The sequence below is a fragment of the Protomyctophum parallelum genome (assembly GCF_964188405.1).
Source record: "Protomyctophum parallelum genome assembly, chromosome: 21".
Taxonomy (NCBI): Eukaryota; Metazoa; Chordata; class Actinopteri; order Myctophiformes; family Myctophidae; genus Protomyctophum; species Protomyctophum parallelum.
The window spans coordinates 26,458,244-26,474,734 of NC_139713.1; the positions used below are offsets into that span (position 1 = coordinate 26,458,244).

The 16,491-nt window shown below is 44.1% G+C and overlaps 1 protein-coding gene across 1 annotated transcript in view; it reads left to right on the top strand.

Moving 5' to 3' along the window:
- The window catches only part of csgalnact1a (chondroitin sulfate N-acetylgalactosaminyltransferase 1a), a 41,927-nt gene that overhangs the window by 7,538 nt on the left and 17,898 nt on the right, over positions 1-16,491 (top strand). Inside the window, exons 2-4 of the mRNA XM_083794232.1 lie at positions 6,038-7,569; positions 12,689-12,905; positions 14,894-14,995. Coding sequence (XP_083650358.1) covers positions 6,744-7,569; positions 12,689-12,905; positions 14,894-14,995 — 1,145 coding nt within the window. The 5' untranslated portion in view covers positions 6,038-6,743. The remainder of the gene's footprint in view (positions 1-6,037; positions 7,570-12,688; positions 12,906-14,893; positions 14,996-16,491) is intronic.

Consider the following 16,491-nt stretch of genomic DNA (forward strand, 5'->3'; position numbering starts at 1 on the left):
TCACATCTGCTCTTTATAGCGCCACCAGGAGGCCGACATATGTAAAACACATTTTCTAATATTACTCCTTCAGATTTTATCCAAATTTCACGCAAATCGGTACACATGCTCTTCATAGTCATGTGATCATGTGATTTGTTTGATTTCTCATAATTATCCATCCTGATTCGCTACGATTGGCTTCTAAAGTTTTCAGGAGTAGCCCGTTTTGTACCCGTTTTGTACAAATCGCCACAACTCCTGTCCGATTGCGGTGAAACTGTGTATGCCTATTCCCACTAGGCTGAGGAAGATATGCCACTTAACAGTTTTCAAATCAGCCTCATGGTGGCGCTACAACAGGCCAAGTCACGTCACACACACACACACAAACAAATGTTTATATTACTCCTAAACATTTTGCGAAACATCACGCATCACACACTCTCCTATCCTCCTGGTGGAGACCTGTGCCCAGAAGGTTCTGTTCTGTAAAGCATTTTGTAACCTTGTTTGGAAAAGAGCCATGCAAATTCATTAGCATTCTCCCTCTCTTTCCTCTCTGATAGTTAATTTGGTATTCATTTCATATCTTCAACTGCCCCACTTACTTCCTCCTCACTCTCCCTTTCTCATCCCTGCAACTATTATTTCTATTTCTATTTCGGGCAAAATGGGAATTCAATGTGTCAGAAATGGGAAAAACACCATTTATCAGCTCTGTCATTTCAGGAAGCAAGGGAAATGCATCCCCAGCCTGGCCGTGGGCACTGAAGCTCGTTTCTCTGTTTGTGTATGAGCTTGAAACTGTTTACACTGCTCTAAAATAACGCTCTGTAGATTCTCGGCCCTCAATCCAAACAACATTATGCAAACACAGATGTGGGAGATTTGTGATGGAATCTGTGACTGAGTCTAATCAATAAGACCAGAGTGTGTAAACCAATAGAAACAGAAATGGGGAAGTTATAACTGTGCCACAAAACCACACAGAAACAGGAACTCTTGCAATATCATAATACATGTTGCAGTAATGTTTGTTTCAGTTTGTTTATGTAGTTTTTCTGGTGTAGTAATGTACTCTTATCGCATTGATGTGGACATGGTGTGATACACGTCATTCCCTGTGTACCACATGTACTCTAATGTCTGACAGCAAGTCCCTGGTTTGATTCCCGGCCGCCCAGACCGTTTGCTGCAAGTGACTCCCAATGCACCTTTTCAGAGTTTCTTGTCTTTCTACTATACCAGGCTGTACCAAGCTAAAAGAAAATCCCCGAAGTTAATGCGATATAACGCAACTAATGCACTATTCTATACTTCTAGTACACTTAAGCCCCATTTCATATTTCGGCTCACAATGTGTCGCATCGCGATGCCTTGTGTGAGCTTGTAAATTGTCTATTTTCAAAAGATTGTAAAACATTTGTTAAAATCTGTTCTTCATCCTGCTATATTTTAGTGAATGGCCCACCAGCAGAGAAACAGTGAAATAGAAGATACATTAAAATGCTAAGACAGTGTTATTTCACTAGGCTAATTTGGAATTGTGTATATTCTTTTGACTTGTGGGTGAATTAAGGACACAGTCAGGGACTACTTCTGAGACAAGAGTTGCCAAGACAACGTACCCCAATTACATCATTTCCTGTGTGAAACTCAATGCCAGTTTGATTCACTGGAAGTGATGGTCCTCTGGGTTTATGGGCAAGAGGACATTCGTTTTCATAAAAAGTTGACAGCTATGCAGCAATATTTTCTTCATTAGATAGGAGTTGTGCTTTAAGTTGAAAGTTGTGCCTTAATTTGGTGTTCGTATATGTGAATCAACTTATTCAAAGGTACTGGCTTAGCAGTTTGATGGAGTCACCATTCATGAATCATACTTCAATATGCCTCCATAATTCTGTTTGTAACAAGGCAACCTAGAGGTGCACTTAGTTGAGCCATGTGGCTCTCGATCCAGACCTGTCATTATTATAATCAGCTAATATATTTGAGATAATCGTAATAATGTTTTGCATAATCGTCATGATCATTACCATGTTAAAAGGTTTAATATATTCAAACATTTTCAAAAATAGTGGAAATGGCAGATCTAAAAACATGTCGCGATGCGACACGTTTTGAGCTTGTATATAGTCTATTTCCACTCGGTTAATTCCTATATCTGCCTTGTGTAACTTTTGTTTATGAAGCCTAAAATGTTCCAATGTTCAACTTCAAACACAATGAAATCGTTAATCGCAATTATTTGTATGACAATTCATCATCATCTTAAATGTTTTAATTGTGACAGCCCTGTTAAACTGTCAGCTGGTCAGCTCAACCTTATTTTAGGACCCACAGTTTGAGGCCACGGACGCCAAAATTATAATATGTTTTATCTCTGGGACCTCAATCTACACTGTAAAGTGTCATTTTACTCTGAGAGTTACGTCAAGGGTCCAGGGCGACTCCTGGTTGTTCCTCGGACATGACGTTAAGACACAGTGGGCTAGTGTGTTTCAGGGCTAAAGTTTGTTTAGGTATTTGCAGTACCAAATGGTGGACAAAGTTGCGGACTGGGGGACACACATCAATTATATACACAGAGACAGACTGTGTCATTAATAACTACAGTTTCACACTTGATTCATGCCGCTTAACGAATTAACCCAGGCTCTGAAAATCAGAAACGGTTCAGAAACTAAATGGGACGTTTCATACGCATGGCTAACAATGTATTGCCGGCCCAGGCCGTAGCGTAACGGTCTGGGCACCGGACTGGTGATCCAGTCGCGGTGTGCCGCGGGTTCGACTCCCGGACCCGACACGGCCTTTACCGCATGTCATCCCCCATCTCTCTCCCGTTTCCTGTCAGCCTACTTTCTATCCCTTAAAAAATCAATAAAGGCGTAAGCCGCAAAAAAATATCTGAAAAAAAAAAAAAAAAAAAACAATGTATTGCCACATAAAACATATTTTCAGGCCCGGACGGTTAGCTCAACCGTCTGAGCACCAGCTAGGCTGCTAAGCCAGCCTGACGGCGTGCCGCGGGCTCGACTCCCAATCATCACCCCATCTCTCTCCCCATTTCCTGTCAGTCTACTTTCAACATATCAATAAAGGCAGAAAAAGCCCCAAAAATATCTTCATATTTTCAACATATTTTCAATATCAACCAATGTTCTATTATTGAAACTCAAGGTGGAATGAACACACTGGAGTCTTATGCTGCCCCATGATGGAGGGGAAAGTAACTGGTTGGAATAACATGTTCCTTCCACATGGTACGTCCTACCAGGGAAACTCCCCCCTGTCAGGTGATAAGAAGCGACCTGCTCACTCCTCATACATTGAAGGAAGCATGCTCAACAGGCTCAGTTCAGGGCTCTCCCCAGGTTGGCAGAGGGAGAGTAGCGTCCAGGATTACAGTTTAGGCAATTGGCAGTGGGGCCGGGTGAAAAATGGGTTTCAAACATTGTGAGATAAAAAAATATATATAATGAAGTGGTTAAACCGGGAAAGTCAGAGTCACTATCTGCAAGATGATAATAATTTGAAAGAAGACGGTTATTTTCCAGAACACTCCATAGCTCTAGCAATATGAAATAAATGGAAACCAGTGGTGAATAAACAAGAACGATGTTACATTTCCACCACAATGTGTTTAAGCCCTGAGGTTTAGCCTAGAAGCATAATTACAATGACGATAATGGTTGCTAAGTCTAGGTGCAGGGGACCATAATTGCATACCACCATAATGAGTCGATGAGTCTGACATCAGAATGTAAAATCTCATCATCACAATCATCATAATGGATAGCAGCTTTTAGACATACAAAACTAGTTTGGTGCAATTCATTATCATAGAAGCTTTCGATTGCAGTGATTATGAATACATCTAGACTAGAGGCATTAGATGTGATTTGTGTCCTGTAATGTACACTGTACAGTACCTTGTGTAATGTATTGTGTATGTCCTGTCTGTATCTTGAACGGTGACGTCATGGACGCAAAGCTAATTTCGGTGAAAGCTGACAATAAAGTTGTATCGTATCGTATTATTACCATGGCATAGATATCATATTATTTGGCTATATCTAATTGATAAGCTTTATCCATCCATGGTTTGTATGGGCTGTGCATAACGACCTGGGGAAATACACATTTCCTGTTCCTGTTTGTTCATTCACTTCATTGTTCCATTGCTTTGTTTGATTGGCTCTGCACCAGATTTGAACACGAAACACAAATTACATTTCATATATGTTTCAAATATGCTGCCGAGCCAATCAAATGTATGGGAAAATAAATGAATAAATTATTCCCACTTCCATTGGGACTTACAGCGTGAAGTGAACAAGTGTGGCAACTGGCAACAGAGTATTTGGTTTGGAGCAGACCCATCTTATCTCTTAGTGATATTTTCCTGCATCAGTTCATGTGTCACTAACCAAATCAGGTTCTCCAAAGTGCAGCAACTGTGATTGTCTCCACCAGGCCGAAGGCATGGGGAGAGAGTATGTTTTGCACTCCGTCCGTCCGTCCGTCCGTCCGTCCGTCCGTCCGTCCGTCCGTGTGTGTGTGTGTGTGTGTGTGTGTGTGTGTGTGTGTGTGTGTGTGTGTGTGTCCATCCGTGAGCAGCTAATCTCGGCCACCGTTAACACGGTCGATGCCAAATTTTGCACACACACTCCCTGGATGCCAACGATGAACCTCTGCCCCAAACTTTCCACAACGGCCTGTTATAGCGCCACCAGGAGGCCACTTTGTGCAAAACAGGTTTTTGCACAGCACACCTACAGATTTTGTCCAAACATCACGCAAATTGGTACACAGTCTCTCTAGAGCCATTCAACCAAACTGGTCTTTCAGATTTCTCACACTCCATCCTGATTGGTTAAGATTGGCTTCCAAAGTTCACAGGAGTGCTCAGTTTCAAACAAAATGCTGCAAATCATGAACACATCGCGTGATTTCCGTGAAATTGTGCACCCACATTCCCACTAGGCCGAGGACAAAATGCCACATGAACAATTTCAACTCAGCCTCAAGGTGGCGCTATAACTGGCCGAAAAGTGTTTTTACCTCTAACTGCACGGATCTGTGGATAACCTGGTGGAGACCTGTGCCCAGAAGGGCACTTTCTCTAGTTTATTCTATTATGCAAGTTAACCTGATGTTAATGTCCCATAGTAACTGATCACAATCATCACATTATTTTGTTTAGATTCTGTGTTATGCCAACTTGACATCTTCTAATTAAAGGACAAACTAGGGTTAAGTGGTTAATTCGAAGGTTTAGTCACCCTTATGTTATGACCTCATGAAGATATTGACTAAGAGACTGACTGTTACATGAGAGTGACACTACATCAAATCATTTAAACTTTTTACCATAACTGCATAAGATCTCATTTAGCCCAATCGTCCTTGCTTCAAACATTTTCAGCAGTGGAGGTCTGGCAGAACAGATGTCCTGTCTTCCCTCATTCAGCTGTTAGTTAGAGCACAGTCCAGTATTCACTACTGCCATAAACTAATCCTTTCATTAGGATCGGCTTCAGTTAGCCCTGCCAAAGAGCTAACTGTGCGCTAAGTCAATAGACTCTCCCACACACGCGCGCGCACGCACGCTGTGTACATGTGTGTATGTGTGTATGTGTGTAGTGTGTAGTGTGTAGTGTGTAGTGTGTAGTGTGTGTGTGTGTGTGTAGTGTGCGTGTGTGCGTGTGTGCGTGCGTGCGTGCGTGCGTGCGTGCGTGCGTGCCCGTATAGCATATAGACTTCACGGCCACAAACACATGCCCTTGCACATTGCTTCATTCTTTCACACTTCGGTGACACTTCAGTGTTTTGTCAGGAGCTGTAGTCTTGGAGGAATGCTTAGTTTGGCTTTGGCTCGGCACGCAGTTCTAAACTAGCATGTCAGAGTGCACTGGCATGTTTTCCTCCTCTCTTAGACTTAATTTAAACAATACAACATAAGTATGTGATGATGGTGCAAGATGTTAAGAATCATCAAGTTATAAAAATGTCCCTCCCTCTCTGTCTGTCTGTCTGTCTGTCTCAGCCCTCAGAGCTCTCAGGGGGATTGTGCAGCCCATGACGAAACCGCCAGTGACCACAGAGGATCCGTTTCCTCATGCCCTGCACATCCAGCCTGCTGGATGTGACATCAAGCCTTCACACAAGACCAGCGGAGCATTCTGCATTCCATGAGACAGGGGGACAACACACCATTCAATATCCTGGCCACATTCTTAGACAGTATCTCAGAGCTGTTGACTGTTACGCAGACAGGAAAAGGATATTATTCTGGACCAACTGAGAGACTATGACATCATTTGTACATATGAGTCGCAGATGACTGATAGATCCACGGTCTGGCCTGTGGAGCTGAATGGAACGGGAGGGAACGCAAAGTGTTTTACACTTTTTGCCGTTCGACGTGGATAAATATATTATAGCAGTGATACAACGAAATGTCTAGCTGTCAATGTCAATGGAAAAGCAATGACCTAATTCTGATACAATGACCGAACACTGATATCTTAACTACTCTGCCCACCCTCGGTGCCTCGCTGGCAGCTTAAAGATAATAAGTGACACATGCAAGTGTTATCGTAGTGTGTAAGGTTATAATATACTCTATACCATTTCTGCATGCGTGCGTACCCGCGCACGTAGGCTCATGTGTTTGTGTGTGCGTCGTCGTGTCCTGTTCCATCTGGGTGCATGGCTGTTTAAATCGGAAGGGTTGCATTAAGTGCGTTGTGATGTTGCGCCGTGGGCTCCTCTCCTGGGCGTCCCGTGTGGGAGGGGTACTCGTCCTGGTCTGCTGCTCGCTGTCTCTCCTCTACGTGATGACCTGCAGTCCCCCACACTCTGACCAGCCGCCACTGAGCCATGCTCTGCCCCACGCCGGACCCAACCATCTCACTCTGGGGGGTACAGGGCCCGGGGCTGGGGTGGGGCCCGCGGCAGGAGGAGGAGGAGCAGGAGGAACCGGAGCAGTCCAGAGTGGAGGCCCCCCAGGAGGAGCCCAGTCCTACCAAGCCCTTCTCCAGGAGCGCGAGGAGCAGCACCGCCTCCACATCGCCTCCTTGAAGAAACAGATTGCGCAGCTGAAGGAGGCTCTGCAGGAGAGGAGCCAGCAACTCAAAGGAGTACAGGAGACCCTGGAGAGGGCGGCAGTCGGACCTGGGGGTCCCGTGGAGGGACAAGGAGGGGTGCTGGCCGTGGCTCGGGGTGGTGGGGGGGGTTTGGGGGAGGCACAAGGGGCCAAGAGCCAGCAGGCCGACCTCCAGGAGTTCTTGAGGAGCCAGCTGTTGAAGGCCGAGGTGAACGCTGGCACCCGCCTTCCCAGTGAGTATGCAGTGGTCCCCTTCGAGAGCTTCACGCTGCAGAGGGTGTACCAGCTGGAAATGGGGCTAACCCGTCACCCGGAGGAGAAGCCCGTCAGGAAGGACAGAAGAGACGAGCTGGGGGATGTCCTGGAGACAGCCCTCCATAGCCTCAATATACTACCGCCGGCTCAGGTGGAGAGTCTGGGGAAAGAGGGCAAGACGGGCAAGGTCTACACCCCATCTGACTTCATAGAAGGTGAGGATACGTCAACACACAGTAACCACATGTTTAAACCACTGGTTGTCAACGTGGGGTATGGGGACCTCCAGGGGTGGGGGTTCCCCAGCTTAATGTTTGATAAGTAAGGGTTTACAAGGCTGAATCTCTTGAGTGTACAAATGGAAACCAAATATTAGTGTCCATGTATACTCTCTCAGATAGATACACACAAGAAACCAAGAATTTCAGTTGAACCAACCAAACCTACAGAGGTGCACCTCACAGGGCAATTAATCAGCAACTAAGGTTCTCACTGAAACTAAGGAACAAACTCTCAGGAACATAGACCAACAAAAAGGCAACTAGAACATACAGTACCCAAAGTCACTGCTGGGAACCCCAGTTGGAACCAGTCTCTCAATCATAACAGAGGAGAGAGTGAAGAGCTCAAGGGACAGAATGGGCAAGGTCAGTCAAAACAGGAATGGGCATAAATGACAGGGAAGGTGGACACACAGGGTAGGGGCAGAGACCACGAATCATGACAGATTGGGGGTCCTGGAGACTCAAGAGTGAAATGAACACTGAGGGTTTTAGTGTGTAAATGTTTTATGAGAGTGAGAGAGACTCCTGAAGTCAGGATATCCTGCAGACAGTAATGTACTCACATGATCACAGCCGTAGGACATGAACACAGCTGCTCCTTGTTTACAGGAGAAGTAACTAAGTGTGTGTGTGTGAGAGAGAGAGAGAGAGAGAGAGAGAGAGAGAGAGAGAGAGAGAGAGAGAGAGAGAGAGAGAGAGAGAGACTCTTTCCATAATAGTATATTCTGCTTAAAAGGAAATGGCATCTCCCATCATCAGCTTGTATTTTTACATTACTTAAAAGGTATATTTCACTTTCAAACTAACTTTTGGTCATTTTATCATCTACTCAGGCTTATGTGAACACCACAGACAGTTTTCAAGTTGCTTGATTCAGTATTTACATATTTGATATTAATTCTAGCTGCCCTAGCTGCCCCCTCCCTAGAGAGACTATACAAACCCATTGTAGCTTCAAACTCATTTTAATGTTATAATGGAGTTTGAAGTTACAATGGGTTTGTATAGGAAGGGGGCGGGGCAGTTAAAATGAATATCAAATATCTAAATACTGAATCAACTGAAGCAACTTAAACTCTGCCTGTGGTGTTCACATATAAGCCTGAGTAGATGATAAAATGGCCAAAAGTTGTTTTGAAAGTGAAACAAAGGATTGAGGTTTAAGTGACATTTCTTTCAACCTTCTACCTAAACTATTATAGCACAATGTAGAGGTTTATAATGTATAGCCTTGCTACTTTCTGTATACTTATAGGGCTCCATGTTCGTTCGATCTTTCTAAATACACTGTTTGGGGATTTAGCAGTGGGGAAGGGGTGTTCCCCCTCTAAAGTTGGTATTTTGGTTACCTGTCTAAATCCCTAAAATACCTCCGTTACCCGTTATATTATGCATAGGTGTGGTTTGGGCGTTCAATCACCGGTCCACGTGCCATTGCCTTTAAGAGATCACATATCCGTTGCCCGTTATGCCCAGTTCTATATTGCTTCATAGCCTGAAGGCTCATTCATAGTCTGGTGGCGGCTCGTGACGTCATGTTGTAGTTCGGTGGTCACCTCACCACCGAAAATCCAGACTATGAATGAGCCTTTACGGTCTATAGTCCATGGAAGAGTGATGTTGCTGCCTTGAAGACTCAATTGTGCTGCAAGTGAGTCTCGGAGTGAGTGAGTCTCCCGCACAGAGCCAAGAACACTCTTTTCATTGCTCATTTAAAAAATGTCAAAGTTCTATGTAAACTACGAAATTGGGGCTTTCAATTGGTATATAGAACGTGCGTGTAGGCCGTCTCTACGGAACTGTATGAAGCGAAAAGGAAAGTTCTGTAAATCGGATTAAAACCCATTTGCTGCGCTGGTGATGAACTGAACGAGCAAATGGAATCGCGCAAGCCGCACAATGCCTGGCACAAATAACTTCTTTGACTATACAATTATATAAACACAATGGACACAAGGAAGTGGCGGGCACTCACTTATGCTGATTATAGGAAAATTACAAAGAGATGCAATAGGAGAATAAGGAGAGATGAGGCAGCCTGACTCCGTGCCTGGACATCTCCATTGAGGCGCGCCGCGCGCCCTACCAAACTCATTTGGCATGGATTACTGGTGCTTTTAAACTCCACAATCGCCAGCCCATAGTCTTCTACAGTACAAAATAGCATTGCAAGATGAGACTAGAACAATGGAAGCACACAAAGTAGCCTAGCTAGTAGCCTACCACCAGCTACACAAAAGGTTAAGCCTATAATCTGTTGCGTCTCAGTGTCGCGTGCCGAATATAGCAGATCTACAAGCACTTGATTCTTGATGCTCACAATGGGTTTCGGCTCTGCACGCGACACTGACACATACCAGATAGGCTAGGAGCAAACACTCAAAATTGGGCTGAATGCAATGCACCAGTAAAACAAAGTGATGATGTTTAGCCTAGTCTGATCAAATATACAGTATATTACTACATGTAAGCCAAGCCCCGCCCCTCTCAATGATGAAGCATAACAACACAGGAAGCTAATCTTCTGACCAAAATTATTTTAATTTCTCTCTTCCTGTCCCCGATCCTGCACTGTCTTCTTTGTTATTCTGTTTGCTCCATCTATCCTATTCCTCTTTCTTTCCGTCTTGCTCCTTATCGCATTCTTCCTTTTCATGCTAGTCCCGTCGAGGTCCCAAGATCTTGAACTCTGACAAAATGTATAATTGCATTTCTTTATAGTCTCTTTCATTCTCTCTCTCTCCCTCCCTGTGATCTTTTGTGTCTTTCTGACATGTGCATGTGCATGTGCATACACGTATGTATGTACAATACACACACACACACACACACGCACACGCACACGCACACGCACACGCACACGCACACGCACACGCACACGCACACACACACACACACACACACACACACACACACACACACACACACACACAGTGTGTGTTAGAGTTAGAGATAGGGCTTAAGGGCTTATATTTGTAAAACTAAAAGCGATACATAAGTGTAACTGGAACATTGAGCTATACAAAAAAATAATAAAGAGATACAAGGTTTCCACCTGAAAGTGTCGATACATCGACACACCATTTCTCTCATGTCACACCTGTCTCTGAGAACAGCATGGTTATGGTTGCAGTGCTAGTAGGTGGGGGTGGGGTGATATAGATTTTAAATAGTGCTTAAGTGGTTAAACTGTTCCTCATTTTGCTGGGGCCCCCCTGGAACCCCCTCAAGGGCCCCTGTGCGTCCCCGCACCCCACTTTGAGAACCAGTGTCATAAGGAATTCATTACGCAGGGAGGGAACTGAACACAACCATGAATGGCACGAATCTGTTCAGAATTACGTGCAGGACCTTACTGACATTGGAGCTGGGAGGGTCGCGCACACTTGCGATATATTCGGCTACAATATTGTAACTTCATATTTGTCCTTATGATGACAATACATCACCTATTATTTTCAATGACTTCAGTTCAGTGTCCAAAATATTTGTTTTTATTTTACCTACTCTGGTTGCACTGTGATGTTGCAACCCCCCCCCCCCCCCCCATCGGCCTGTACCATTTCATAATTGCGCCCAACCCCAAAACATTGTTATCACATGCCATCAGAGAGAGACGAAGGAGACGAAGGAAGACAGTAGAGATGGTGTACACCTGGTAATCACATGCTGCTCTTACTCTGTCATGACTGTAGGTAGACATTTCACTGCATACATCACTGTTATTAGGGTATGTCTCCTGGTGGAGATTTGTGCTCTACTGAATGCATCTTTCTAAATGTGCCTTGTAACAAAGGACAATGTAGGTTACGTTGGCGTTAATACATTATCCGGTGCATCCATCTATCTATCTATATATTGTATACCTAATACATTTAAAGTGTTCTGGTCCACTTGTTTAAAACTGTTCCTGTACTGACTAGAAAGAAAGAGCTTTGAATTAATTTGCACTTGTTGCATTGATAATGCAACAAATTAATTCAAGGTTCAGTTTTTTTTTTCTTTTTTCTGTTGGTTGTTTATTCTCACTGAATTCCTTTATTGTCTGATTCTGTGTATATTGTGTGGGTGTCAAGCCTTCTATAGTGTGTACAGTGCATATACCTTTCTCAGGAGACCTACATACACTGACCTAGCACCCTTCCATAAAACAGCTGCCACGTGGTTGTAAAGCTGTACCTCTAACCACTGTTGTTAACTAGAGCATAATACACGAAAGCCATTCATAATGACGTCCCAGCCTAGACTACACACATTTTTTGTTTTAGGTATACAGAAAAAATGGCCGTTAGAGAAATTGAATTAAAATGATCAGAAATGCACACCGTTTGAAGCACACTTCTGTCAATATAATGAATCTCGTTTAAATCAGTGCTTAAAGTTAACTTCCCTGTTTTAACTTCACTAATATTGTGTTATGAATAGTCTACAACTTGGTCATCCTCGCTCCTTCATCTGTCAGGCTGGTCATCTTTTCCTCTTGAAACAATCAGAGGATGTCAACAATGAATGTCCCCTGGCAGGCTAGTAAGACAGCCAGTAACAGGTGCAAGCTTAGCTGCACATAGAAACAGGATGCATCGAACAGACTGTTTATTTAATGGTACAAGCGGCCTAACATGCAGTATATTCAGATCTATGTTCTGTGTTGTCAGGCACAGATTTGTTCAGGGATGTAATTATTCTTCACCGTCACTTTGATTACGAGTCAATCGTTTCATCATGGGGGAGCAATTAGCCCTTCACTAAGTCCCTCCCCATCCCATCCTTGTCCAATAGGCACGTTAGCAGCAAAGAAAGCTTCACCTGCATAGCAACCGTTGCTAAACTATTTGGATTGGCATTGGACAATCGCTTTTTGGGGTGGGATTTAGTGAAGGGCTAATTGTCCATGTCCGTTTTTCATGGTGGAGCAGTTACTTTCAGTAATCCTATGTTCAGGCACCAGAGGTGTTTACAGTATACAGAATGTACAAGACACTACATATGGTATCCACTGTCGAAACTGTTCCAACCGCTGGATTTAACATCTGTCTGTCTTATTGGACAGGAATTGCCCGTACGGAGAAGGACAAAGGGACACTGTATGAGCTAACCTTCAAAGGAGAGTCCAGCAGAGAGTTCCGTCACCTAGTCTATTTCCGTCCCTTTGGTCCACTGATGAAGGTGAAGAATGAGAGAGTGGACACATCCAATGTCCTCATCAATATCATCGTCCCGCTGTCCAAGCGCACAGAAAAGTTCAAGCAGTTCATGCACAACTTCAGGTCAGTCTCAACTAGTTACAGTTTTTACTTAAATATCTAGTTCATAAACGGCTTTAATTTGCTATAAAGCCATCTAATAATCAGAAAGGTCCAGTCTATGTGTCAAAGGGGTCCTGAGCAAGCAAGCCATATTGACCGGGGCAACTTACCATAACTCTCTTGGTTGGTTGAATAAAATAATGAATTCCGCACAACAGCTGCGGCTCCGAATACGTTTAATGACCAACAAGTGGTCTTCTGAGGTCACTGGCAACACCACATGTAGATTTTCTGTCCTGCACCAGCAGCTATATGGATGTGCATAATCTTTAATCCTTTTTGGAAACAGTAGGATGGTTTGGGGAGATGTCTGAAGCCAGAGGCACGGACAGGAAGGCAGACATTTACACTAAGAGAAGGAATTGGGTAAACAAGGGAAAGGACAGAATAAACATCATAGATGCTTTTGGGGGGAAAGTAATCATGTTTAATCAGTGTCCTTTCTTGGATGAGCTGGACAGTGGTTAGCTTGTATCCCTAATATTACAATCACACAAACTGACAGCACGCATGCGTGCATGCACATACTGTATCCTATATAGACAGAGAGAAGGGAGAGGGAGAGAGAGAGAGGGAGAATTAGAGCAAGGGAGAGAGTGAGAGATGGGTGGGCGGGGAGAGAGACAAATGAGAGAGTCAAACTAATCAGCTAATACCACTATTTCCTCATTGCTCAGCAGTCTGTCACCATCAGTAGAGAAACATCCTCCTTGAAGTCTGATTTGTTATATGCCTGCTGCACATTAAAATGCCCCCTGGGAAGAACAGCAGTGTGTGATATACTGTACGGTACAGCATAGCTAGCATTCCCACTTCATAAGGATAAGTCGCTGAGCTAACACATTACCCTCATTCATAGTTAACCACTTTTCACCTTGTGTCCCTATTTTGGGCATGTTTCCTCATACTGTAGTTGAAGATTTTCTATAGTTGTGAAAATAGCAGGCCACAACGTGTCATATCGTGACACGTTGTGAGATTGCTAGATCTGCTATTTTTGCCATTCGTCATAGTACTACAAAGTAGGCCTACATAGGGCTTAAAGAAGCACCCATTTCTACTAATAGTCTACGTCAGATGAATATCACATTAATATTCCTGCTCTGTAGACTGAAAAGATGAAAGATGATATAATGTCACACCCTAGTGAAAAGCAATTTACTTCTAATAATGCAGACTCTTTTCCTTTCAAAGTGATATCTAACCTTTCAAAGCAGAAACCAAAATGAACTGGCGAGTCTTTTAGCTGTTATTAGCCATGCTATGCTGCACAATCATTTAAATGTGTTTTTCCACATTTGTATTCATTACAAAATCAACCCACTTGCACACAGAACCGCCATGAGTTTGGCTGTATATTTCTGTCACCCACGCACATGTTTGAACATACAATAGTGGGCCCACACAAGTCCTTGTGTGATGCAACAGGACAATGTACACATGTACATTGCGCATACTGTACGACGTGCATGCATGTGTGCATGCGCATGTGTGCGTTGTGTTTGTGTGTGCGTGCATGTTGTGTTTGTGTGTTGTGCATGCATAGGGAGGGCAGATGTAGCATGATCAGCATGTGTGTGGTGTATTTGACATGTCTCCATTAAAATGCACGTAGGAATGTCCCACTAGGTCTTACTTGTCTCTTTGTCTGGATGTGTCCTTTGAGGGCATTTTCTATTTGAGTCCAACCGATATGTCGGTCTGGCCAATATCGGCAACTTCATGTTCTCTCCCCTTGCCCCCACACATGTAAAGCGTCTTTGAGTTATTTGAGAAAAGCGCTATATAAATCTCAGATATTATTATTATTATTTGATGACATTGGGATTCGGTATCGACAATTATACAACCAAATGTCCCGATTTTCAAACCACTTCCAACCTGGTGTTCCTATTGTGGGCAAAAACATTTAAAAAGCTATTCTCAAAGCAATTTTGCTGTGTTTCCAGGGAAGTGTGTGTACGTCAGGACGGACGTGTTCATCTGACAGTGGTGTATTTTGGAAAGGAGCAGATGAGTGAAGTCCGCAGCACCCTTGAGAACACCTCCAGGTTGGTGCACACCCGCCCCCCCTCACACACACACACACACACACACACACACACACACACACACACACACAGGTTAACACGGACATTGCTGTTCCTTGGAGTGGTTGCACCACTCAAAAAGAAATGTGAGTATCGTTTCCACCACTGTAGTGCACATAGGCAAGCATTATGTGCCCATGCATGACTTATGAAATCGGGAGATTAACAGGATGTATAAATTATAAATCGAGAGCACAGCTTGAGATAGGGTTAGAACTTAGAAGTATGCAGAGTGCATTGCAGACTCCTGCTAGAATCCTTGGAGTGTTGGCAGGTGTGAGCGCACACAAACACACACACAAACACACACACGCTCCTACCTCATTGAGGTGCCCTAGGTGTGATGAATAATAGAAAGGTGTATTCTGTGCTACCTATGCAGAGACCTCAGCGCAGCAGTACAGTAAGTACAGTAGGTTGCCTTGGTAACCAACGCTTCCAGAGCTAGCGAGGCACCTTGAAGTACAAGTACACTTCCAGGACACTAGACCGAGCGCTTCTTCACAAATTACTACAAATTGACGGCATATAAATTTAAATGTGAATGCAGGACAGAATATTTTGTATTGCTAATTTTACTTTAGAGGTCAGCCCCGATGCAGCTTACGTTCACAATCATTGACCTATAGTGCAGTGGTTCCCAAAGTGGGGTCCAGGGACCCCCAGGGGTCCTTGAGGGAGTTGCAGGGGGTCCCCAGCTAAATGATAATTAGGAACCAAATGGACCCTTATGGGTCTGTAACTCTGAGAGTGTACAAATTTGTACACTTTTACAATATAAATTGGGGGTCCCGGATATAGAAATGCCATTAAACAGGGGACCGTAGCATAATTCAGGTCAAACTGGGGGGCCCTTGAAATAGAAAATGGTTGAAAATCACTGCTAGAGCCGCAAAAATCTTCTCTTATGGGGCGCTTGGGATATATTTTCAAATAGGGGGTCCGCAGGCTGATGAGTATCATTTTGGGGGTCCTTGACATGAAAATGTTTGGGAACCACTGCTATATTGTCTGTGCATGCATGCTGATCACACGTCAGCCTTGACACAGGCCGCGTTCACATTGATCCCTAGTATCTGTGCATGCATGCTGATCACAGGTCAGCCTTGACACAGGCCGCGTTCACATTGACCCCTAGTGTCTGTGCATGCATGCATGCTGATCAGTGATCACAGGTCAGCCTTGACACAGACTGTGTTCACATTGACCCCTGGCTTATATGCAGCAGCATGCTGATCAGGTCAGCTGTTTATTGAGCTACAGACCCAGCAAGAGGGTTTGCCATGACGATGTTGGTCTGTTCTGTTCCACATGTCTCCAAGCTTCCAATGGCCTTGAAACACACTCTCTATCCACACTCTATAATCCTGAGCGCTGACAGGGGAGCACGTGGAAGGAACACGTAATTCCGACCAGTTCCTTTCCCCTCCATTAGGTGCCCCGTCTGGCCAGCCCAG